The 27,724-nt window shown below is 40.5% G+C and overlaps 1 protein-coding gene and 1 long non-coding RNA gene across 6 annotated transcripts in view; one reads left to right on the top strand and one right to left on the bottom strand.

Moving 5' to 3' along the window:
* The window catches only part of LOC147353366 (uncharacterized), a 478,153-nt gene extending 459,238 nt beyond the window's left edge, over window positions 1-18,915 (top strand). Inside the window, exon 8 of the mRNA XM_086349562.1 lies at window positions 18,537-18,915. Within this exon, the coding sequence (XP_086205688.1) occupies window positions 18,537-18,591 (55 nt within the window). The 3' untranslated portion in view covers window positions 18,592-18,915. The remainder of the gene's footprint in view (window positions 1-18,536) is intronic.
* LOC147353365 (uncharacterized) overlaps window positions 1-27,724 on the bottom strand; it is a 148,127-nt gene that overhangs the window by 15,971 nt on the left and 104,432 nt on the right. The window lies entirely within an intron of this gene.

Below are 27,724 nucleotides of genomic sequence, written 5' to 3'. Positions count from 1 at the left end.
AAGAAAGGCACAAGGGCTTCCCAGAATTGGTGGAGAAAGCACATTGTGTATGAAACCATGAGTACGGAAAAAGGTGAAGAGCAATCTAGGTGTTTTATTTTATCTGGGTGAGTTATGTGGCCAGACACCAGATATCTTTAAAAGTCGGACTAAGGACATAGGGCCTTCCCATCAATGTAATGGTGATCCTTTGAAGGTTAAGCAGGGTAATGCCTTATAAATAGCTTTTTGGGGAAAATAATCTGGCGGCCTGGAGGAATATGGACTTACTGCATGGGACAGAGTTATAAGGCAGAGAAACTAGACAGAAATGTCTTATTCCAAGTTGGCTATTTTTCTGCTGGAAAAAAAACCCTCAGCTTCCAACGAACTGCCTTTTATTATGACACAAAAGCCATAAAAGTAGTGATGTATATAAAAGCAGTACAGGATGTTTTTAGTGGCTTTATGAAATAAAAACAGCAGTAGATAGTTAAAATTGGAATGCCCTGCATCAGGTTATAACCATCTGAGTTTGGGAAGTTGCAACAGCAATGCAATCATATTTTTATAGCCCTAGCTTCATCTTTTCACTCAGGTAACTGAACTATGAGTGGGTGAGAAGGGAAAATCCAGCCAATCAATGCCATTAAAGAGCAAAAGATGAGAGTCATTGAATTTCAGTGGTCATAGAATTTACCAGATTGATAAAAGAATCATTATGTTCCCAAATGAGAAATATATGTGGTATGAATAAGGCTAAGATTGACACTTGGGAAAACAGGGTCCCTAACAAAATAATACCAGTGGTAGAAAAGCAGTCACATCAGGCCTTTGTTTCATACCTATCTCAATTCTGAGGAGGGTGATTTTCACAATTCACTGATGTAGACTCTGGGGTTCAGAGAATTTGAGAAACTTGCCCACGGCCAAACAGTGAAGACATGGTATCCCAGGATATATCCCAAGATGGATGCCATCTCTCATGTTGTATATTTTAATACATCATGAAGTTTTTCATGGATTTTGATTTTTCTTTGCTGGTCTGTGAGGGTTCAGTATCTTTCTGAAGCAACCACTGTGGGTCTCAGAGTGGATGTTTCATTTGTTCACCTGAGACAATCCTGCTGGGGACTTTTAGAAAAGACTGCTTTCTGTTGGCAAAGTTGACAGTCTAGGATCTTCCGTAGGATGGGGATGGAGGTAGACACCTTTGATGATTACACAATCAGCTGAAGAATGGTTCGCTCCAGATAAGTGATTTGCTTGGTGCAGGGCATTCTGACAGATGTGGGTATTAATGGATATCATATCACATAATCCATACCATGAAGACTTTGATTTTGCCCCCTACTTCACCCAAGTTTGAGGTCATAAAATGATATGCTAACTTAAATATTACTATATCAAGGAATAAAAGATAGATAAGGTATCTGAATATACAAAATGCTTCCAAAACTAGTTAATTTATTTTGCTACCATCATGACCCAAAGAGGAATCTGAGGCCTGGAGTGTTATGGAGTCTGAAAGGCAGCTCACAGATTGAAAGCTCAATCAGGCTAACTCTTACACCTACTCTTAAATGACCTCATGAAACCACTGCTATACACATTCTCTACTTGCACAAATGAACAAAGATGGTTTTGATTCGGTAGCATTCAATTCTATGAAAGGGGGAAATATTTATATCTCTTTATGGGTTATGTTAATAGATAAAATCATGTAGTTGAAGTCAGCTACCATGTTGAAGTACTTCCAAAAAGCTATAAGAAAGAGAAGAAAATACAAGAGTAGAAGGGTTGGGATTGAAAGTATAGGCTCCATGGTGAGCCAGGGTTGGCCTCTTCACTCCATGATTTCCTAACTGTGTGAATGACAGTTGTACTTGCCTGTAAGGTGGTTGTGGGGATGAAATGACATGATGCCTGTGTTCTGCTCAGCTCTGGGCTTCAGTTCAGTTCAGTTCAGTTGCTCAGTTGCATCCAACTCTTTGCAACATCATGAATCGCAGCACGCCAGGCCTCCCTGTCCATCATCAACTCCCGGAGTTCACTCAGACTCATGTCCATCAAGTGGGTGATGCCATCCAGCCATCTCATCCTCTGTCGTCCCCTTCGCCTCCTGCCCCCAATCCCTCCCAGCATCAAGGTCTTTTCCAATGAGTCAAATCTTCACATGAGGGGGCCAAAGTATTGGAGTTTCAGCTTTAGCATCAGTCCTTCCAATGAACACCCAGGACTGATCTCCTTTAGGATGGACTAGTTAGACCTCCTTGCAGTTCAAGGGACTCTCAAGAATCTTCTCCAACACCACAGTTCAAAAGCATCAATTCTTCGGCGCTTAGCCTTCTTCACGGTCCAACTCTCACATCCATATGTGACTACTGGAAAAATCATAGCCCTGACTAGACGGACCTTTGTTGGCAAAGTAATGTCTCTGCTTTTGAATATGCTATCTAGGTTGGTCATAACTTTCTTTTCAAGGAGTAAGCATCTTTTAATTTCATGGCTACAGTCACCATCTGCAGTGATTTTGGAACCCCCCAAAATAGTCTGACACTGTTTCCACTGTTTCCCCATCTATTTCCCATGAAGTGATGGGACCAGATGCCGTGATCTTTGTTTTCTGAATGTTGAGCTTTAAGTCAACTTTTTCACTCTCCTCTTTCACTTTCATCAAGAGGCTTTTGAATTCCTCTTCACTTTCTGCCATAAGGGTGGTGTCATCTGCATATCTGAGGTTATTGATATTTCTCCTGGCAATCTTGATTCCAGCTTGTGCTTCTTCCAGCCCAGCATTTCTCACGATGTACTCTGCATATAAGTTAAATAAGCAGGGTGACAATATACAGCCTTGACGTACTCCTTTTCCTATTTGGAACCAGTCTGTTGTTCCATGTCCAGTTCTAACTCTTGCTTCCTGACCTGCATATAGGTTTCTCAAGAGGCAGGTCAGGTGGTCTGGTATTCCCATCTCTTTCAGAATTTTCCACAGTTTATTGTGATCCACACAGTCAAAGGCTTTGGCACAGTCAATAAAGCAGAAATAGATGTTTTTCTGGAACTCTCTGCTTTTTTGATGATCCAGCAGACTTTGGCAATTTGATCTCTGGTTCCTCTGCCTTTCCTAAAACCTGCTTAAACATCTGGAAGTTCACAGTTCACGTATTGCTGAAGCCTGGCTTGGAGAATTTTGAGCATTACTTTACTAGTGTGTGAGATGAGTGCAATTGTGTGGTAGTTTGAGCATTCTTTGGCATTGCCTTTCTTTGGGCTTGGAATGAAAACTGACCTTTTCCAGTCCTGTGGCCACTGCTGAGTTCTCCAAATTTGCAGGCATATTGGGCTTGGTACCTACTAAAAGTTCCCATCGTGATAGATATCACAGTAGTCATAGAGACAGTACAATATGAACTGAACACTTATGTGCCAGGCATTTTTGTAAGTGACTTATGCACATTTATTCATTTGGTCCTCATGACAGCAATAGGTATTTTTATTTTCATCTCTATTATAAAGATAAGGTGACTGAGGCACAGAGATGTTATGCAATTTGTCTAAGGCCTCACAGCCAATAAGTGGTACCCAGTAGTGGGACGCAGTAGCCTGTATTCTTAGCCACTATGCTATGTGTCTTCTCTAGTTGTGAAAGACCCTTAATAAAGTACAGAGTGGGCAAGGAAGTGCCCAGTTCCTACAGTTAGAGACCAAATGTGTAGGCCACTGAAAACAAGCCAGGGAAAACTTTAGGGTGCAAAGGAAGGGTGACATCCCACCAAAAGCATCAACATGGCTCATGAAAGTCAGGATTTGAGATAGGCCTTGAAGTATGAGTCAAGACAGGTACAGATGAACACATAGAGGAGAATATTCAGGTAGCATGATATACAAAAAGAACAGTTTGAACTCTGTTATGTGGGAATACTCAGCAAAACTCTATAAAATCGTGAACATTGGGTTATAGAGCACCTGACTTCCCCTGAACTATTCAGCATGATGCTGGTGTAGGGTTCTGACAGACCCACGTCAAATTCAGCTCTACTGCTCATGAGCTGAGGCTTTGACCCCTCTCTCTCCTTATAGCTCTAGCTCAGTCATTTAGTTGTGTCTGACTCTTGCGACCCCATGGACTGTAACCCACCAGGCTCCTCTGTCCATGGGATTCTCCAGGCAAGAATACTGGAGTCGGTTGCCATTTCCTTCTCTATGGGATATTCCTGACCCAGGAATCGAACCCTCCTCTTCTACACTCACAGACAGATTCTTTACCACTGAGCCACCTGGGAAGCTCCTTATCTCAGTATATCAGTTAGTAAATGGGATTATCATACCTCAGAGCACTGCTATGATTCTGCATGAGGTGCTGTAGATAAAGGGCCAGCGGTGGGTTTCAGTAGTAAAACTGGCTTCCAAGTCAGGTCCTTGCCACGGCTTACAGGTGAGACTCGGGAGCATTCAGAGTGAGAGCTGCCGGGTAAACCTGAGTTTGCCCAGCCAAGTATTCTACCCACCGTGTATATCAGTTGTGATTTGGAATTCTCGCTCGGCACACCTTTGGAGTATCTAAACCCACATCAAGTTTGTCTAGGAAACACAACCTAAATCACCTCTGGAGAATTTCTTCCCCTTTATTTTTCTAAAATTCTTACAACTTCTATCATGGAAGACTGTTAATTATTTCGGAAGGGTCCATTTCTGAGAATAGCCTTATGTGCCTAGGGAAAGGCTGGGGCACACCACTTCTGACCTGCTTATGTGACATGAGCCTCCTAAGGAGATTTGCCAAATAAAATACAAGATGCACAGCAAAAAACTTGCATTTAGCATAAATTTAACAAATATTTTAAGTAATACTGAGGATATACTAAAATGTTTTGGATATGCTTATACTAAAAAATATGTTCATTATCTGAAACGCAAATTTAACTGAGTGTCATATATTTTTATTTGTTATGCCTGATAACTCTAACCCTAAGGTCCAGGGAGCCCAGTAGGCTGGGATATCAGTTTTGGAAATCAGATCTTGGTGTTCAGATCCTCATTCACTAATTGACTGTATAATCTTTCACTTGGGCTCTGCAGATGGTGCAGTGGTAAAGAATCTGCCTGCCAATGCAGGAGATGCAAGAGACATGAGTTCAATCCATGGGTTGGGAAGATTTCCCTGGAGTAGGAAATGGCAACCCACTCCAGTATTTGGCCTGGGAAATCCCATAGACAGAAGAACTTGGTGTACTGCAGTCCATGGGGTTGCGAGAGAGTCAGACGTAACTGAGCACACGCACACACACATACACACAATCTTTCACTTAATCTCTCTCAAGTGAAAGCTTATATTAACCATGATAATTATTGGTGAAGATATTCCTCTTAGAAACACTGAAAAGATAAAGTGAAGTAGTATAGGCCAGTACAACTGGTATACCTCCCAGTGCATAACAGAAGTGTCATACATGTGAGAGTAACTTTATGTGTTGTTTGCAAAGTTTTCTGTCAACAGTGCTATTCCCTGAAATTGTACAGACTAATTATGGCTATAAAGAAAGCTGAGTGCCGAAGAATTGATGCTTTTGAACTGTGGTGTTGGAGAAGACTCTTGAGAGTCCCTTGGACTGCAAGGAGATCCAACCAGTCCATCCTAAGGGAGATCAGTCCTGGGTGTTCATTGGAAGGACTGATGTTGAAGCTGAAACTCCAATACTTTGGCTACTTGATGCAAAGAGCTGACTCATTGGAAAAGACCCTGATGCTGGGAAGGATTGAGGGCAGGAGGAGAAGGGGACAACAGAGGATGGACGGTTGGATGTCATCACAGACTCAATGGACATGGGTTTGGGTGAACTCTGGGAGTTGGTGATGGACAGGGAGGCCTGGCATGCTGCGATTCATGGGGTCGCAAAGAGTTGGACATGACTGAGTGACTGAACTGAACTGAGTTATGGCTACCTTTTCTCCAAGTCCATCAATGGATAGGTTGTAGATCTGAGATTATAACTCAGATGTCCAAACTCCCACTACAGGGCTTTCTCTAATATCTCTGGTAGCCTCTCTCACATGAGTAATTGTTTTCTTCAGTTAACTGGAGGAAGACTCAGAATGAAATCATATCCCAACATTTGCAGCATGGTTCATTGCCATGGCTTGCTTTAGAGTCTGTGAAAGCAGGATTCCTTAGGAAAGTATTTTTCTCTTATGAGTATGTTCCCAAAGATGGGAAGGCGATTTTAAGTGAAGGAATGAGGAGTATGGTGGTGGAACCCGGATCACTCTCACCCAGCACATACAATCTACAGCAGTGCTATCACCGAACATGAACTATGAAGACACGAACTCCAGAACTCACACCAAACCCTCAAGATTTATGTTATGCCCAGTTTACAAAGGACGAAATTGAGGCTTGTTGGAGTTATCTAACCTTCCCCAAATCATATAGGCTCTAAGTGGCATAGCTGGGATTCAAACCCAAGTTTGACTCCCACCAAAGCCATTTCTTTCTACTGCCCAAGGGTACTTCTTGTTTTTCCCACTTTTTCTCAGCAATCATTAAAAAAAAAAAAAAGCGTCTGTTTCATGAACCAAGAACATGCCTCTCCTGGCTCCTTTTCCTCCCTTTCCAAACCATGAAGAGGGAAAAAGAAACAGGGTCTTGTGAAATTTCTCTGTATCCTTAGGGACTGCAGCCACAATGCTTAGATTGCTCAGAATTTCACCTTCCATATTTCCTCAGCCACGGAAGTCAATCATTGCCACCACAACTCCAGCATAGCTGGTCCCTTGTTCTAAGCCTGAGAAATCCCCTCAGGATCTTATTTCATGCAGAGGGACAATGCCAGGCCCTGGAGGTACTAGTGATCAAGGGGAACAGAATCTGAGACAGGCCTGTCTCATTTATTACCATGTGGCCTGGAGAGAGAAACCTTATTTTATGATGATGATCTGCCTCTCCAGCTAAAGGATACCTGTTCTGACATGATCCATACTCAGAGCATAGGGTGACCTGATGCAGCCACAGAAACAGAAGGAAGATCTACCAGCTGAGTGCACCTGGATAACTATCATCAGTGTCATGGTACAGTGAGTTGCAGGCACTAGGGGACTGCTTAATCAAGAGGGAAAAGCATCAATTGCCTTCTTCCTCTTTAACCCCCTCCACACCATAATCTAGTGAGAGAGACAGACAAATAGAGAGTATGAGAGGTTCTGAGTGAGAACACAGGGAGCCTGGAGGGAAAGTTGACTGTGAGAGAGCAACCTCAGGGTCGCTTTCTAGAGGGGATACCACCTAAGTTGATCCTTGAGGAATAAGAAACCATGTTCCAAGTATAGAGACTAGAGAGCATGTTCTGAAGAACAGATACAGAGTGACATCATCAAGATAGTGATGTCATCAAGATGGTGACATAGGTTGTTTTGGACTTTAGAAAACCTATGAGAAGACCACTGACCACTATCTATGGACAGGACAGTAGTGTAAAAATCCTAGAACATGGAGGTGAGGCTGAAGTTTGTCCCCACAGAGAAGGAGATAGGCCACATTAGAAGATTATGAAGAGTGCCTACACTCTGAGCACTGCCTCTCCCCTACACTGGGGCAGCACCACACCGAGAGGGCCCACCTCCCCATGCACCAAGCCTACAGTTCCTCCAGTTGTGAAAGCACCAAGGGTGGACGTTCAGCTACCCTGGCATTGTAGAATGCTTCTCAGGAGGCCGACTTGCATCTCATTTTATATGGATTGTGGGTCAGTCTGTGAAATCGGAACACTGGGCATCAGGTAGTGATGGAAGACAATGAGGCTTACAGCAACCAGTGCTCAAATTTTGGCAAACCAAGTGCCTACTTGCAACAGTGCCTCAATATATCCCAGATGCACTGTTTATCTACAGGGCTATTGGTGGCCCAGTCTGAGCAGAGAATTGCATCAGGGAGTTGGTCTGCCTGATTCAAGAATCCAAATAATAAGCTGTGTTGGTCTTAAAGCCAGTTCAGCCATGCCTTTTAAGCAGGGAAGTTGATTCATAGACTTTCCTACTGCTGCGTGTAGCTCCTATTCCTGCCTGAGCTGGAAACCCGGCCAGAGCATGTGGAAAGAACCTTAGCCCAGTAGCACTTTAGTAGAGAGTGTTGCCAGTGACTCTGCCTATCTGCAGACCCAAATCAGTGGCTTGTTCCAGCCAGAGAGCTTGGTCCATAGTCATACCTGATTTGGTCCCCAAACAAAATACCTAGCCAGTCCTGGGGTCTATTCTGTGGCCCCATCTGGACAGGGAATCTAATTTACAGTCTTACCCACAGTTGAATATATCCTCCCACTCTCCTAGCCCAGGAAGCTTAACCAGAGTTACTGGAAATCTGTAACACATCCTGCAACCCTGAATAGAGTGGAGTCTGGCTAGTGGCCTTGCCTATCTGCATAGTCAGGTGCATAGAACATGTCTGCATAGTTCTGTCTAATTTGGTCACAAACAAGGACCATAAGGGCTATATGGCAGTCCTGCACAAGTCGGAAAACTAATTCAAAGCCCTGACACTGCTGAAAATAGGCTTCAGCCTGCATGACCAGAAACCTAGCCAGAGTACATGGAAAGCTGTGTAGCCCATCCTGTGGCTTTCCATACAGTAGCACATGAACAGAGAGCACAGCCAGTGCCTCACTCAGTCTGAAGAGCAAAGCCTGTGGCACCTTCTGCTTGGGGAATTCTGTGTGTAGTCCTGCCATATATGGGTTCTTTTAACAATCAACTGTGATGATCATGGTGCCCATTCTGGTCCTCCACCTGACAACAGAGGATTGTTGAAGCTAATTCATAGCCCTACCTACTGGCTGAGTATAGTACCCAGTCTTACCATCTAGAAAGCCTGACCAGAGAATCTAGGCCACTGCAGAGCACACCCTACAGCTGCACTAAACAAGAAGCCAAGCAAACAGTCTTATCCAAATGTTCTTAGCCAGCAGCACCCCCATCCAACTTTAGATCTTGGGCAGTGGTCTTGCCCCAGACAGACCCAGATAGCAAGTCCCACTGCCCAAGGATGCTACCAGCTGACATGTCCAGAGCCTCAAGCTGAGCTGACTGTAAGAACTGTCTTGCTGAAGTGAAAATGTGAAGTCTAGAAAAGGGGACGACTTAACTCAAACACAGATACCAATTTGAAGAATCAAGAGTCATGAAAACTCAGGTTTACATGACAACAAAAGGAAAACAATAAAGCACCAGTAACTGACTCAAGGAATAAATATCTATGAACTTTAAACTGTGAGACAAAAATTTCAGAATAATCTTCTTAAAGAAATTTAAGGACTACAAGGACAGACAGCATAAAGAAATTAGTGAAACAATGCATGAACAAAAGAAGAAGTTCAACAAAGAGGTATAAACCATCAAAAAAATGGAAAAACAAAACACTCCAAACATTAATTCTAGAGATAAAGGACACAAATATTGAACTGAAGAATTCATAAGAGCTTTAACAGTAGACTCAGTCATGCAGAAGAAATAATCAGTGATCTAGAAGACAAGGCATTTGGAATTATCCAATCAGAGAAGCATAAAAGAAAAAGACATGAGAAACTGTTAAAGGGAAAAATAAGCACATCATAGGAATTCCAGAGGGAGAAGACAAAGAGAAAGAAACAAAGTTTCTTAAAGCAAGATCTGAAAACTTCCCAGACTTGTGGGGGGAACAGTCATACAGATTCATGAGGCCCAAAGGACTCCAAACAGGTTAATCATGAGTAGGGTAACACCATACATTAAACTGTCAAAAGTCAAAGTAAAAAATAAAAAACAAAAAATAATAATTCTGAAAGCAGCAAACCTATAAAGTGAAGAAAGTTACAGTCAAGGAAACCCCATAAGATTATCAGCAAATTTCTTGATAGAAACTCTTCAGACTAGGAGAGAATGGAATGATATAATCAAAATATTGAAAGAAAAGAGTTGTCAACCAAGAATCATCTACCCAGCAAAGCTCTCCTTCAGAAATAAGACACATAACAATTTTCTCTAATAAACAAAAGGTGAAGGGGTTCATTACAATTAAATTGGCCATAAAAGATATTCTAAAGGGAGTTCTTTGAGTGGAGTTAAAAGACACTTATTAACATTATTAAAAATATATGAAGTTAGTGTAAAATTCACTAGTAATGGTAAATATATAGTCAAATCAGATTCTCTAATATGGAAAGAGTGGTATGCAGTTCACTTACAACTCTACTTTAAAAATGAAAAAAACAATGTATTAAATATTTCCAGAACTATAATAGTCTGTTATTAGATAAGTAATATAAAGTGTGTAAATGATAATATCAGTAAACTAAAATGAGGAGGGAAGTAAAAATGTAAAGTTTAGAAGTGCTATTGAAGTTAAGTTGTTATGGCATCACTGACTTGATGGACGTGAGTCTGGGTGTACTCCAGGAGTTGGTGATGGACAGGGAGGCCTGGCGTGCTGCAATTCATGGGGTCACAAAGAGTCAGACATGACTGAGCGACTGAACTGAACTGATAACTATATGTATAATGTATTATATGTAAGCCTCATGGTAACCACAAATTTAAAAGTGAAGTACCTGCACAAAAGATCATGAAATCAAAGCGTACCTACCAAAAAAAGTCATCATATCAGAAAAGACAACAGCAGGAAAAAAGGGAACAAAGGAACTAAAAACAGAAAATGTTTAATAAAATGGCAGTATTAAGTCCTTATGTGTCAATCATTACTTTAAGTAAAGGAATTTAATTAATAAATTAAATGAATAAAGGAATTTAATAAATTAAATTTAACTTATTATTATTATTTTTACATTTAACTTAAGAAATTTAATTCTCCAGTCAAAAGACATATAATGACTGAATGAATTAAAAGTAAGATGCAACAATATCCTGCCTACAAGAGACTTTCTCTAGCTTCAAAGACATACCTAGGCAGAGAATGCAGGAATCAAGAAAGGTATGTCAAGCAATGGTAACAACAAAAGTGGGACTAGCTATGCCTTTATCAGACTTTAAATTACTAATGGTTAAAAATACAAAACAGGTCATTATATAATGATAAAAGGGTCAAGCTTTCAAGAAGGTAAAGTAACTAAATATTCACGGACTGAACACTGGAGCATCAAAATATATCATGCTAAACTAACAAGACTAAAATAACAAGCAATAATAATAGTTGTGGATGTTAATATGCCACTCTCAACAATGGATTCCTCATCCAGGCAGAGAATCAATAAGGAAACAGAGAATTTGAACAACATGAGAGACAAAATAGATCTAACAGACACAGAAAACATTCTGAAAACAAGAATATACATTTTTTTCAAACATACAAAAGACATTTTCTAGGATAGATCATATGTTAGACAATAAGACAAATATTAGCAAATTGAATAAGACAGAAATCATATGGAGTGTCTTCTCTGACTTATATAAATGATACATGATATAAAACTTGAAGTTAGCAACAGAAGGAAAAATTGGAAGATTTACAAATACGTGTAAATTAAACAATACTCTTCCTTAAAAACCTATGGATCAAACATTAAATTAAAAAGGAAATTAAAACATATCTTAAGAGAAATAAAGATTAAAAACATCAAAACCCATGGGATGCATAAATAAGAGACATTTATAGCTATAAGTGCATATTTGAAGTAAATAGAAAGATCTGAAAAAAAAACATAACCTAACTTTATACCTCAAAGAACTAAAAAAGAAGAACAAAGTTAGCTCAAAGTTAGCAGAAGGAAGGGAATAATAATGATTATAACAGAAATCAACTAAGAACAGGAAATCAACAGAAAAGATTAACAAAACTAAGAGTTGGTTCCTTGAAAAGATCAAGAAAATTGACAAACCTTTACATAGACTTATGAGGAAAAACCAGAGAGGACCAATATTAACACAATTATAAACGAAAGAAGAAACATTATAACTGATACCTCAGAAATAGAAAAGGGTCCTAAGAGGGTACTATGAATATCTATATGACAACCAACGGGACAGCCTAGTTGTCTGACCCAAGAATCGAACCAGAGTCTCCTGCATTGCAGGTGGATTCTTTACCAACTGTACTATCAGGGAAGCAAACCAACTGGAAAACCTAGAAGAAAGAGATAAATTTCTAGAAATTAGAGCCTACCAAGGCTGAATTAGGAACAAAGAGCAAGTCTAAACAGACCAATTAATAGTTAGGAGTTTGAATCAGTAATAAAACAAAAAACCAAAGTTACTGTCAACAAATAAACATTTAGCCAGGGCTAGATGGCTTCACTGATGAATTTACCAAACATTTAAAGAAGAATTAATTCCAATCCTTCTCAAACTCTCCCAAAAAGTTAGAGGAAGAAACACTACCAAACTCAGTTTACAAGGCTAGAGGAGCCTTGTGGGCTTTAGTTCATGGGATCACACAGTTGGACCACCACCAACAAATTACATTGATACTAAAGCTACATGAGAACACTACAAGAAAACTCCAGACAAGTATCTCTGATGAACACAGATGCAAAAATTCAACAAAATACATGAAACCAAATTCAGCAGCATGTTTAAAAGGATCAAATACCATGACTGGACAGGATTCACACCCAAGATACAAGGGTGCTTCAAGAGACACAAATGAATATGTGTGGTACATCACAATGATATAACAAAAGATAAAAATCATATGGCTGCCTAAATAAACACAGAAAAAACATTTGGCAAAATACAATAACCTTTTATGAAAACTTTCAACAAATTAGGCATAGGAGCAATGTACTTAAGTGTTGCTGCTACTGCTAAGTTGCTTCAGTCGTGTCCGACTCTGTGGGACCCCATAGACGGCAACCCACCAGGCTCCGCTGTCCCTGGGATTCTCCAGGCAAGAACGCTGGAGTGGGCTGCCATTTCCTTCTCCAGTAATAAAGGTCATATATGACAAACCCATAGCAACATCATACTCGGTGGTGAAAGGCTGAAAACTTTTCTCTAAGATCAGAAATAAGACAAAGGCTCTCACTTTCACCACTCCTATTCACCATAGTAGTGGAGGTCTTAGCCAGGGCATCAGACAAAGGAGAGAGGGAAGAGAGGAAAGGAAAGAAGTCATAGCATTGAGAAGGAAGAATTAAAATTGTCTCTATTTGCATTCTATATTTATATATAGAAAGTCCTAAAGACTACTAAAAACCCATTAGATCTAATCAACATAATCAATAAGCTGCAGGATACAGTCAACTTACAAACATATTAGCATTTCTATACATTAACAATGAATTACTTGAAAAATAAAGAAAACAATCCCATCCACAGTAGCATGTAAAACAATATAATACTTAGGAATAAATTTAAAGAGGTGAAATATCTCTGCACTGAAAACTATAAGATATTGATTAAAAAAATTGAACTCAAATAAATGATAATGTGTTTACAGATAGGAAAAATTAATATTTTTAAGATATCTATACTATCCAAAGCCCAGTATTGACTCAGTGCAATTACTATCAGTGTTCTGATACCAATTTTATAGAAGTAGAAAAAATATAGATCCATAAAAGATGCCCAATAGCCACATCAGTCATTAAAAGTCAATGCCAGAGGCATCACAATTTCTGATGTCATGGTAATTATAAAGTAATAGTAATCAAGAGAGAATGGTATTGAAATAAAAAACAGACTACTGGAACAGAATCAAGAACCCAGGAATAAATCATGTATATACAATTAATTACTACTTCACAAAGGAGTCAAGACTATTCCATGTAGAAAAGTCAGTCTCTTCAAAAAATAGTGCTGGGAAAAAATTGGACATTCACATGTAAAAGAATGAAACTAGATCCCTATCTTCCACCAGTCACAAAAATTAACTCAAAGTGGGTTAAATACTTAAATGTAAGACATAAAACCGTAAAATGATAGAAGAAAGCATAAGGGAAAAGCTTCTTGAATCCTGGCAATGATCTTAGGATATGATAGCTAAAGTGCAAGCAGCAAAATAAAAATCAAGTTGGGTTACATTGAACTAAAAAGCTCCCACACAGCAAAAGAAATGATCAACAAGATGAAAAGGCAACCTACAGAAAAGGAAGAAGTATTTACAAATAATGTATCTGTTACAAAGTTAGTGTCTGAAAGAGATAAGAAACTCAGAAAACTCAATAGTAAAAAAAAAACTCAATCCAATTTTAAAATGGAGATATTTTTCCAAAGATAATATTCAAATGGCTAACAAATACACAAAAGTGCTCAACACCACTAATATTAGGGAAATGCAAGTCAAAATCACAGTGAGACATCACCTTTTGCCTGTCAGAATGGCTACTATCAAAAAGGCAAGAGGTAGTAACAAATGCTGGTGAGGTTGTGGAGAAAAGAGAACCCTTGTGCACGGGGTTGGGGGGAATGTAAATTTGCATCAACTCTACGGAAAACTGCATGGAAGTTCTTAAAAAAAATCAAAAATAGTAATTTCAAATGACCTAGCAATCCCACTTCTGGGATATGTCCAAAGAAAATGAAATAACTATGTCAAAGAGATATCTGCCTCTCAGTGTTCATTGCAGCATTATTTACAATAGCCAAGACTTGGAAACATCCTAAGTGCCAATCCACAGAAGAGTAGATAAAGTATATGAGGTGTGTGTGCATATGTATACATACATACATATGCACATACGGACATAGACTTAAATAATATTCAGCCATAAAAAAGAAGGAAATCCTGCCACTTGTGAAAACATAGATGGACCTTGAGGACATTCTGCTGAGTGACATAAGTCAGAGAAAGACAAATACTATATGATCTCAGTCATGTGTAGAATCAAAAAGAAAATTCCTAAATTAGTAGAATGAGATCAGATTTATAGTTACCAGAAAGAAAGAAAGTGAAGTCGCTCAGTCGTGTCCGACTCTTTGAGACCCGGTGGACTGTAGCCTACCAGGCTCCTCTGTCCATGGGATTCTCCAGGCAAGAATACTGCAGTGGGTTGCCATTGCCTTCTCCAGGGGGTCTTCCCAACCCAGGGATCGAACCCAGGTCTCCCGCATTGGAGGCAGACACTTTAACCTCTGAGCCACCAGGGAAGCCTAATAGTTACCAGAGGCAGGAGGAATTGGATGAAAGTATCCAAAACACACAGACTTCCACTAATAAATGCTGGTGATGTAATGTACAACATTATAAATATAGTTAACAGGGCTGTATGATATATTTGAAAGTTACTAAGAGTAAATCTTAAAAGTTCTCATCACAAGGAAAAAAGATCTATAACTATATAAAATGATGAGTGTTAACTAAACTCACCCCGGTAATCATTTTACAATATGTACATGTCAAGTCATTTTGCTGTACACCTTAAACGTATACCACTTTGCATGTCAATTATATCTCTATAATACTGAGGGGGGGGAAGAGAATACATGCAAAGATCGAGGCTTCAAAGAGACATTTTGAAACCTTTTCACATTCAAGTCTCTCCTGATGATAGGAGCCCCGCCTCATTTCGTATCAAACGTAAATACACCCACACAGCTCATATTACACTCTCAATTTTCACTTTTGGCAAAATAAGATTATTTCTATAATTTCATCTTTTGTATTTATATAGAATTCTGTAAATTGAATTATCTTTGACTAGTTACAATGTATTGGTTTGCAGGTGTGTAATTATGTGTTTATTCCCTTTGTTTTCAAATATATAATCCAATCCATCTATATTTCCAGACCTTGAACACTTTTGCAGGCCCTTGACATCCCTGGGTGTCAAGGGCCTCCTGTTTACAAGGCTGAGAGGATGAGTCAGTTCTGAGGAGTGGGACATCTTGAGGGAATTGTTTGGGGTTGTTTGCCCAAGGGGCAGACAGTGAAGGGGGGTGGTGAGGGTGAATACTTCTTGAAAGATGAGGGGACGTAGGCAAGGGCAAGGACATTTAAGTGCTTATATTTCAAAATGAAGACTTTAGTCCAAAATAAATGGAGAGCCACGGAAGCTTTTTAAGCCTGAGAAGACAACTCCCAGTTACATACTGGTTGGTGGTTTTGAGGATGCCCTGGAGATGGGGGATGGTGAGGAGGCTGCTGCTCATCTCTGATCTTGGAAGCAGCAGAGAGACTTGTAGAGCACAAGGCAAGGACGGCAAGAAGCGGGCATAAAGCAGATGGAGCAGCAGAGGGCTGGAGAGGAGGCGGGTCTGGGAGCCCAGTTTGGGCCATGCTGAGGCTGGGACTGTTGGTGTGAGTAGCTGTGTGATACATGGGAATCTTTTAGCAGCCAGGCTGCTGGAACCCCTCATGGTTGCCAGGCTGTAACCAGAGGCTGAAGCTAGCCCATTAGCACCATGGGGCTTTTCCTTTTGGAGGAAGGCAACTGTGAGAACCAGGAATCTGACCTATGACCCTGGCTGGTCCTAAGGCCTGCTGAGTGCACTGGTTAAAATGTCAGCAGCCATCTCCTCCATGGGAAACATCTTTCTTTCTCAGCCCCTGGCCTGTGCAGACCCCAGGAGGGAGCCAAGAGTTCATGGGTGATGCCAGCATCCTCATTCCCTGCGGTTCCTAAGTCTGAAACAGGGAGACTGGAAACTCCACAATTGATGGTTGACATGAACAGCACTAAATGAACCCAGCAGATGTGTAAAGACAGCATCTTACTCTCAGGCAGAGGTCTGTCATCCTGTGTACAGCAGAAATAATCATGTGGATGATATTGACACGAGTTAATATTTATCATGCGTTCACTATGGACCAGACGTTGTGCTGAGCACCTTATGTGTGGCTTCTCATTTAATTCTCATGACTTTATGAGGTAGGTTCAGGGAGGAATAGATAAAGCTAGGATTCTTAGCCAGCTGCCAACTCTAGGGCCCATTCATGTGATGTCTCTCAACTCTCATCCTTTTGATTCATCTAATTCAGTGACTTTTTAACTGGGAATGATTTCTGTGCTTCTTAATCCCCTATCCCGTGGACATCTGACAAGATCTGAGACATTTTGGATGGTCACAACTGGGGTTGGGGCGTTGCTACCGGCATCTCATAGGTGGAGGCAGAGATGCCCAGAACAGCCCATAGAACAAAGGATTATCCAGTCCCAGATGTCAGTAGTTGAGATACCCTGGCCCAGCACCAGGGGCCAGATAAACATTCAGTAATGTCTGCACGGCTTTGGGTTAAACACTTTGCTTCACCCACTTCCTTTCTTCCACCTTCAGCTGTTTATTCATTTGTTCCTTCATTCAGGAAACTGCAACCCTCTTGTGAAGATTTTCGTAGCTTCCCTGATATAAACAGGTGGCTCGTCTTGGCTCAGTGTGCCTTTTAATTGGAAAGGAAATCACACTTTTTTCTCTTCACCTGGCTGATAACTAAACTTGGGTTGAGAAGGTGTTCTCCCTGGAAAAACGTTGTATGTCAGTGCTTCTTTAAAAAAAAAAAAAAATCACAGGTTGGTGTAATTAGCTGGAAGTCTAAGGACAGTGTTGATCCCAAAGCTGTGTGTGTGTGTGTGTGTGTGTGTGTGTGTGTGTGAAAGACAGAGAGAGAGAGATGCCCTAAGGAAATCAGTCTGTGTGTGTGTGTGTGTGTGTGTGTGTGTGAGAGAGAGAGAGAGAGAGAGAGGTGCCCTAAGGAAATCAGTCTGTGTGTGTGTGTGTGTGTGTGTGTGAGAGAGAGAGAGAGAGAGAGAGGTGCCCTAAGGAAATCAGTCTGTGTGTGTGTGTGTGTGACAGAGAGAGAGATGCCCTAAGGAAATCAGTCTGTGTGTGTGTGTGTGTGTATGTGTGTGTGTGTGTGAGAGAGAGAGAGGTGCCCTAAGGAAATCAGTCTGTGTGTGTGTGTGTGTGACAGAGAGAGAGATGCCCTAAGGAAATCAGTCTGTGTGTGTGTGTGTGTGTATGTGTGTGTGTGTGTGAGAGAGAGAGAGAGGTGCCCTAAGGAAATCAGTCTGTGTGTGTGTGTGTATGTGTGTGTGACAGAGAGAGAGATGCCCTAAGGAAATCAGTCTGTGTGTGTGTGTGTTTGTGCGTGTGTATGTGTATGTGTGTGTGTGTGAGAGAGAGAGGTGCCCTAAGGAAATCAGTCGGATCCCAGAGAAAACAATTAGAACCACGTGGTTTTTCATTCACCACTGTCTTCTGAAGCACTGCCAAAACATTTGAGATGAAGACAAAGGGATCATTCACGCTCAGCAGCCCACCCTGGGGGACAGCAGAGTGCCCCGGATGGAGAAGGGCAGGCAGTCTGCCGGCTCCCACCATTAGGGCTTTATTAGTGGGGCAGACACAATTTAGAGAGTCAATGAGGGGTCCAAACACTGCTCCCGGTCAGAGAGGAAACCTTCCAAACAGCACCTGCTGTGCCCAGGGAGCTTGCATACAAGGGCTCCCCACCTAATTAGTGTCCTCCTGAAAGTGCAAAAGCAGAAACCCACAAGGATTTCCTGTGACTATTTAATTACAGTTGGGTCTCTTTTGTCTTAAAACCGGCTGGAGTCTGCTAGTCCATTGCAGTACCAGGGGGGAAGATGTACAAAGCCTCCTAATGAGTTGGCCTCTCTGTGTTTCTGTCCTTCCCTGAGGGTGAGAGAATTGTCTGCTTCGAAAACTGACCAAGTGGAAGTAGCAACCTATTGAACTTGAGGAAGCTCTGGAAGTAATGAGCTCTCATCAGCAGAACAATTCAGACCTGGGCAGAAGAGTCTCTTGGCATGGAAACATAGAGAAAATTCAAGAATGAAATTCAGAAAGAAAAGGGAAGAGAGATTCCACTAGATTTAAGATGCTCCCCAGATCTGAGATTTTAAGCTTCCAAGTAAACAAGTCTTATGTATAAAAAAATGCCTGGTCCAGTGGGGGAGCTTAATGTTCACTAAATGATGAATTGACTGAACAAATGAAAGAATAAAGGCCTGGGGGCACGTAAAGAAATAAAGATTTTAGCAGAAATCCCCCATACAAATACAAAAATTCCTCCATGAATTTTTAAGTTAGGGGTCAAATCTTCATTTGAAGTTGGTTTCTGGTTATAAAGAGTCCTTGGCTTCACAGGACCAATGACTTTTCTTTCTCTCTTTTATGCACTCTTGTTTTATACACTCTACACTTCAGGGAAAATCTTTGGGAAATAGTAATTTTGAGATCTTAGGGAAAAAAGCATAAGCCCAAGGAAACGATTGTTATTCTCTCCCTTGGAGAAGATTAGTGGGTAAGTGCTGAGTTGTAACAACTTGCATAGAGAGCTGAATATAAAACCCCAAACAAAGGGCAGTCAAACCCAGGGCAGCAGTAAAGACAAGGAAATTTCCTGCTTTTTATTTAAAGCAAAGTGGCTCAGCGGGGTGTATGGAAAGTGAAGTTTAATGGTGTGAAGTTCAGAGGTCTACATAAAGTCCCCTGCTCTGCCAGGGACTTACCAGGTGGCCTTGAAGAACTGCCTGTTTCTCACACTTCCTCTTCTGTAGGGCGGAAGCAGTAACATCTGCCTAGCATAGCATTCCAAGTATTTCTGAATACCAGTAAGATTGCACTGTACCCACAGATGCTATTTAAAGATAGTGTAACTCTCTAGCAAACTCTTATATGGGCATCTCTGTATGGTCCTCTTGTGTCAATGCTCAACCTTAAACAGCCGGTTTGGAACTTGCAGTACCTCTGCAAGAACACCTCACTGTAGAAAGACTGTTACTTCTATATTAACTATTCTTCTTGATCTAGCAGAAAATGAAATAGGAATATAATTTCCACTATCAGAATATATACACGGTCAAGTGGTGCTGGTGCTGAAGAGTCTGCCTGCCAGTGCAGGAGACCGAACAGACCAGGCTCTGTCCCTGGTTGGGAAGATGCCCTGGAGAAGGGAATGGCTACCCACTCTAGTATTCTTGCCTGGAGAACTCTATGGACAGAGGAGCCTGGCGAACTACAGTCCATGGGGTCGCAAAGAGTCAGACAAGACTGAGCAAATGGGCACAAACACACACATTTTATTTACAGATATTGCCAAAAATGCCATAAAATGGGAGAAAGGACTCTGACCAAGCAATAGGGAATGTGGGAATTTGTGCTTTTTTTTTTTTTTTTTGGTTCTTTCCTTCCTCTCTCTCTTCCTCCCTCCCTTCCTATATTATTTACATGATTGGCATATATTATGTCTTATGATAAAAAATTAATGAGACTGATTCCCTGATCTCAATGACTTTGGAATTTATTGGTGGTGAAAGTCAAATTGAGAGAGAACTGAAGCAGAGGATCAAATGCATCTGAGAAAGGCTGGGGTGGGGTGAGATGTCTAGGGGGGCTTCTTGGGGAAAGAAATGCTAGGTTTGGCTTTTGAAAGGTAAATAGGAGTCTGGAAGGAAACAAAGGATGAGTGGAAATACAGGCCAAGGAAACTCCATGTGGTTCCACAGAACTGAAGGGGAACGTGACCATGAGCACATTCTAGGGAATAAAACCACAGGGATAGAGAGATGCCTGACTGTGAAGGGCCTTCTGTGTCATGAGGTGCTTTGGTTTCTCCTAAGAGTTATAGGGAACCATGGAAGACCTTAAAATCGGGGTACTGATGTGATCCAGTTGTTGTTTTGAAAAATCATTCAGTGATCTATTGGAGGTGGAATTGCAATGGGGAGACCAGAGGCAGGAAGACCAACTTGGGGGCTGCTGCAATGAAGTAAAAGAGAATGGTCAGGATGCAGATCAAGGAAGTAAGGGAAGAGAAGAAGAGGGCGTCTTAGCTGATGGCGGCACATCAGACAAAACCACTGGGATGAGCATCCGCAGGTCACGGGAGAGCAGAAGGCTTCCTTGCTCTGTTCCACCTCAAGCTTTTTGACCCCAGGCACATCATTTTGCCTCCTTTAACGTTATTTTTCTAATGCATAAAACAGCGAGTTTATAGAGCTCACTTTTAGACAGGGATTGTGTTTATGGACCATATGTCTTCATCATCTGTTGGAGAACATTCCAGGTAAAGTGATAATTGGTTTCGTTTGTTGGTTTGCTTAAAGAGATGGGACAGTATTTTAAGAAGATGAAGTTGGACATCTTCCCTTTCTTTCTTTGTGTAGAAGCAAGCAATTCCATTATCTTGTGTAGATCACAGAAGGTCAAGTAAGGAAACAGTTTTATTATAATAGACCAGTCATCTTGAAAGCTTATAAACTTACTACAATTAAAAAAAAAGTTGTCATTCCTCTGTGGATTTCCATTGGGCAATGAAGATAATGTGCAGTCTCACCTTGGTTAAAACCTAATGCACCAGAATTGATACCTTGAATTCCTTCTTTTTCCTTTGTCTTTTATTTTCTCCAGTTGCACCCTTATCTACATGACCTCATCCACTACTGTGATGTTGTTTAATCACCTATGATTCAAACAGCTATTGTTTCAGACAGCTGCTGTCCACTGGGACATATTTGCAGCTTCCAGTGGGCTTTGATTTCCAGATAAAACCTTTCTTTTGCATGTAGAGTTTCCTAAATATTTATTTATTTGGCTGCATTGGGTCTTAGCTGCGGCATGTGGCATCTTTGTTGTGTCATGCGTGGTTTTTCATTGTGGAGCGCAGGCTCAGTTGTCTCGTGGCATGTGGGATCTTAGTTCCCTGACCAGGAATTGAACCCATGTCCTCTGCATTGCAAGATGAATTCTTAACCACTGGACCACCAGGCAAGTCTCTATAGTTTCTTATTTTAAAAGACAATTCCTTTGCAGCCCTCTGCTTTCACCATTCCTCACTCTCATTTGACCTCAGCTGAGAACTCAGTCTTTGAGATGTCCTCTCTTTCCAAAGATTAAGGCTGTTAAGGGGAGGGATCAAAACCTATGAAAAAGTTTTCCTTTGCAGAAACCAATGACTCTGTTCAGTATCAAAACTCAAAGGCTTATCTTCAGAAACATGGATCACTGCCTCTTTTAACCCTTTCAATTCTAACTCATTGTGTATTTATGGTATGTTAATGACTGAACCTTAGTTTTCTCACTTACAAAGTGGAAATAATCATATCTATTTCATAGAGATTTTTGCAGATTGAGTCTCTATATAGAGCTTGGAAGACATGTGTATCTGTCAGGATAGATTAGGTTTTGCTGCAATAACATTCAAACCCTGCTTCTTGGTGGCTTAAAACAACAAAGGGTTATTTCTTTTAAAAATTAATTTATATATTTGACTGCATGGAGTCTTAGTTGTGGCATGGGAGGATCTTTAGTTGCAGCATGTGAGATCTAGTTCCCTGGCCAGGGATTGAAACCGAGCTGCCTACACTGGGACCATGGAGTCTTAACCACTGAACCACCAGGGAAGTCCTAGGATTATTTCTTGTGCAAGCTTCATGGCTGATTGAATTGGGGCAGGGGGACTCTGCTCTCTGTAGTCCCACAAGGATCCAATCTGTTAGAGATGCCATCATCTTATGACATCAACATCTCAATACCAGGCTTCAGGGTAACTCAGATAATTCATAGTCACATTTCACTAGATAAAGACAGTCATGTGGCTATGCTGAACCTCAAAGGTACAAGGCCATATAATCCTTACATGTCTCTGGACAGATAGAAGGACTAGGAACACTGGTATGGGAGGAATGATGGCACCATGGTGGTGACACAGATCATTCTTGACTTTGTTTCCCCTCACAGGAATAACTAATTACTATTTATGAACAATATACCATTTTGAAAACTTTAGAACATAGGCATGAGGCAGGAGTATACCCCCTGCACCACAGACACTGAGACAAATTGTGTTAGGAGGGTAAGAGAACCTCCCTGATCCTACAGTTTCTCCAGGGGGCAAAATGAGGGCTCTGGTAGACATCCTGCTTCCCCAACATTGTGAGCTGCCTCTGAGGAGACCCATTTGGGTCCCATCCCATGGGAATGGTGTGGAAGTCTGCAGGGCTTGACCATGGGCAACTGGATTGTGATGGAGAAGAAGGGAGGGTCTGGCAGCAGCCAGCATTTAGATCTTGGCAGATTGAGTTCCTATTGTGTGTGTGTGTGTGTGTGTGCGCGTGCACATGCGCTTGTGTGTGCTCAATCATGTATAGCTCTTTGCAACCCCACAGAGTGCAGCCCACTAAGCTCCTCTGTCCATGGAATTTTGCAGGCAAAAATACTGGAGTGGGTTGCCATTTCTTCCTCCAGGAGATCTTCTTGACCCAGAGATCTAACCCATGTCTCCTGTGCTTCCTGCATTAGCAGGTAGATTCTTTACCACTGCACCACTGGGAAGCCCCAGGTTCCTAATACCAGTGCCTAAATATTGATAGAAGTCTCAACCAGTGACTTTGCTCCTCTGTAGAGACAAGATGGTGGTGCAGTCTGATCAGGGAATCTGGTGGAGCACAGGTCTGCTTGATTTGGCACCCCAAAAGAAGAGGCTTGCCATCTCAGAGCCTGGTCTTCCTCTCCTTGTAGGCAGGGGAATTAGTCATGCCTTGCCCATTGCTGGGTATAGGTCCTCACTATCCCAACCAGGAACCTGGCTGAAACAACCAGGAAGCTACTTATCCTAGCAACACTGGAACTAAGAGCTTAGCCAGCAGCACTGGCCATCTTTAGAACAAAGCCAGTGGCCTCTTTTGGTCAGGGAACTTGGGGGTACAGCTTGGCTGGAGTCAAGTCCCCAAACAAAAAGCACTGTTGCCTTGGAACAATTCTGCTGCTCTCCCAGACTGGGGAGTTAATTCGTAGCTCTGCCCACTGCTGAGTATAGCTCCTCATCTGACCAGGAGGTTTGACCTGAGACCCAGGAAGCTGCTCAGTCCAGCAACACTTCAGATGTGACCTCAGCCAGCAGGTCTGCCCATGTGCAGAACCAGCTGATGATCCAATCTGGCCTGAGAGGTTGGTACACAGTTCTGCCTATTTCACTCCACAAACTAGAGTCTTATCAACCTTGGGGCCTGATCTGAAGCTCCTGACCTGCATTAGTGAAGGTAATCCATGTCTGCACCCATTTCTGAACCCAGCCTCCAAACCTGCCAACCAGGAAACCTCAGCAGAGCTAGTAGAGATCTCTGTAGCCCACCCTACAGCCTAAACTACAGCAGCACTTGAATAGTGAGCCTGACCAGTGACTCAGTGCCTGCGGAGCCAAGACAGTGGCCCCACATGTTCAGAGAGCTTAGCACACATTTATGTTTGAATTGACCTCCAAAGAAATGAAGATTTATGAACTGTCATACAAAGAATTCAGAATATTCCTCTTAAAGAAATTTACTTAACTTCAAGAACACACAAACAACAAAACTAGGAAAACAATGCATGGGAAAAAGAGAGAGGTTCAAAGAAATAGAACCCATTCCCCTCCTAAAAAATGAAAATCCTGGAACAGAATACAGTGATTGAACTGAAGATTCAATAAAGAGTTTCAACAGCAGTCTTGGCCATATCATTCAACCAGAATGACCACTGAACCATTCAACCAGAAGACAGGACACCTTAACGTTATCTAGTTAGAGGAACAAAAGGCAAAAAGAATTTTTTTAAAAAAGTAAAGAAAGCCTACTGGACATAGGTGATAACATTAAAAGAAAAAAAAATCATATTAGAAAAACCCCAAAAGGAGAAGAGAAATATAAAGGGACAGAAACTGTATGTAAAGCAATAATAGATAAAACTTTGCAAACCCACAGAAAGAAATGGATATCCAGATCCATGAGGCACAAAGGATTCTAAATAGTTTAAACCTGAATAGGGCTTCACTGAGACACATTCTTATTAAATTTTCATGTCAAGGAAAAAATAATTTTTTGAAAGCAGCAGGCAAAAAGGGACATGTTACATACAAGGAAACATGATAAGACATTAGGCAGAATTCTCAACAGAAACTATGCATGCCAAGAGAGAATGGGGTGATATATTCAAAACACTGAAAATGGGGGTGGGGGGAGGAGGAATCTGTCAACCAAGTATTCTATACCCAGCAAAGCTGTACTTCTGAAAAGAAGGAGGGATAATGACTTTCCTGAACAAACAAAAGCTGAGGAAATGCATTACCACTGCTGCTGCTGCTAAGTCACTTAGACCTCACTTAATATAAATTCTAAAGGGGTTTCTTTCAGTGGAAGAGAAAAGGATGCTAATTAACATCATAAAAACATATGGCTACATCAAACTCAATGATGATGATAAATATATAATCAAAGTCAGATTTTGTAAATTAATTAAATTACAGCTGAGTAATTAAATTAAAGCTCTAGATAAAAAGTTAGAAAATAAGTTAAAAAGCATTAATATAATAATTTGATACTGGATACATAATATAAAAATATGTAAACTGTAATATCAACAACTTAATATGTGAGGGGTAGGAGAAGTAAAAATGTAACGTTTAGGAATGCTATCAAGTTGTTATCAGTTTTTTAAAAAGATGTTAAAAATAGAATGCTCTAATTTTAAGCTATTTTATATAAGCCTCATGACAACAACAAGAGAAACCCAGGAGTACCTATGCACAAGAACAAGATAAAGATGTCAAATTATACTCATACCTTAAGACATTAAATTACACCAAAAAAGACATAAGGATCAGAAAAAAAGAAACAGTGGGTCTAGAAAACAGCCAGAACACAATGAACAAAAGGCATGAGTCCTTATTGATAATAATTACTTGAAACATAAATGAACTAGATTTTTCAACTGAAAGACACAGAATGGCTGAATGAATTTAAAAATAGAGATTTAACAATATGTTAAGAGACTCATTTTAGCTTTAAAGACACACACAGACTGAGAGTGATAAGATTAAAAAAAAAAAGATATTTCAAGCAAAAAGTAACCAATAAAAATCATGTTCTGTGTGCTCAGCCACGTCTGACTCTTTGTGACAGCATGGATTCTGGCCCACCAGGCTTCTCTGTTCATGGAATTTTCCAGGCAAGAATACTGGAGTGGGTTGTTGTTTCCTACTCCAGGGGATCTTCCCAACCCAGGGATTGAACCCACATCTGTTGAGTCTACTGCATTTGTAAATAGATTCTTTATCACTGTGCCACCTGGAAAGTCCAAAAAAAGCATGGGTAGCTATAACTATATAAGACAAAATAAAGCAAGTTAAAAATGGTAATAAGAGAGAAGGATCATTTTATAATGATAAAGAGGTCAGTTGATCCAGAAGATAAATCAATTGTAAATATCCACTCCAGTGTTCTTGCCTGGAGAATCCCAGGTTCGGAGGAGCCTGGTGGGCTGCCGTCTATGGGGTCACACAGAGTCAGACACGACTGAAGCGACTTAGCAGCAGCAGCAGCAGCAGCATGCATCTGACATCAGAGCACCAGAATATATAAGCAAAAACAGAATTAAAAGGTGAACTATACAGAAAAATAACAATAATTGGAGATTTTAAATCTCCATTCTCAAAAATAGGTATGTTATTGGACAGTCAATAAGTAAACAGTAGATTTGATCGAGGGAACCAAACAAGCATATACAGACTGTTCTACCCAACAATAGTGGAATACAGTCTTCTAAAGCACAAGCAAATTTTCTATGATGGAGCCTATGTTAGAAAACAAAACAAGTCTCAACAAATTCAAGTATTAAAATCCTATCAAGTATCTTCTCTGACCACATGATATGAAACTAGAAAACTAGAAATCAATAACAAGAGGAAAACTGGAAATTCATTAGTATATAGAAATTAATCACCACTTCTGAACAGTGAAGGGATCAAAGAAGAAATTAAAAGGGGAATAAAAAAGCCTCTTGAGACAACTGAAACTGGAAACACACATACTAACTAATGGGATGCAGAAAAACCATTCTAAGAAATGTAAAATACAACAGTATTGTGCATAAAATCATAAAATAGTTTTAAAATACTGGCATAAAGAGATATGTGGACCAATAGAACAGAACTGAGAACTCAGAAAAGAAACTCCACATATATGTATGGTCAACTAATATTGACCAGAGAGCCAAAAAAAATGCAATGGATTAAAGACAGCCTCTTTACTAAATGGTGCTGGGAAATGGATATTGATTGACATGTAAGAATGAAACTAGACTCTTATCTTACACTACTCATAACAATCAACTTGAAATGGATTAACGATGTAAATGTAAGATCTGCAACCATAAAATTCCTAGAAGAAATATAGGAAAAAAGGTCCTTGGGGTGGATCTTGCAAATGAATTTTTGTACTGTATATAATAGCTAAAGCATAAGCAACAAAATAAAAAAAAAACAAGAGAGACTACATCAAACTAAATGGCTTCTATTCAGCAAAATAAATGATCAACAAAATAAAAAGACAACCTGTAGCATGGGCAAGAATATTTGCAAATCATGTATCTGACAAGGGGTTAATATCCAAAATATATTAAGTCACACAACTCAATAGCAAAACTAAATAATCTGATTAAAAATGGGCAACCAACTTAGAGATTTTTTTCCAAAGAAGATATTCAAAAGGCCAACAGCTACCTGAAAAAGTACTCAACATTAATTATTAGGGAAATTTAAGTCGAAACTACAATGAGACATCACCTCATACCTGTTAGAATGGCTACCATCCAAAAAAACAAGAGATAACGTGGTGACAAGGATATGAAGATAGGAAAACCCTTGTGTACTATTGATGGGAATGTAACTTGGTACACTCACTGTGAAAACCAATATAGAGGTTTCTCTGAAAATTAAAACGTGAACCAACATATGATTTAGCAATTTCACTGCTGGGTACATATCCATAGGAAATAAAATCACTATGTTGAAGAGTAATCTGCATCCCCTTGTTCACGGTAGCGTAGTTTA

This window comes from Bos grunniens, chromosome 18, assembly GCF_055505025.1.
Source record: "Bos grunniens cultivar Pamir isolate PY7600 chromosome 18, Bosgru_T2T1.0, whole genome shotgun sequence".
In the NCBI taxonomy this organism is placed as follows: Eukaryota; Metazoa; Chordata; class Mammalia; order Artiodactyla; family Bovidae; genus Bos; species Bos grunniens.
Note: the sequence above shows the minus strand (reverse complement) of the source record. Positions and strands in the feature narration are given on the sequence as shown.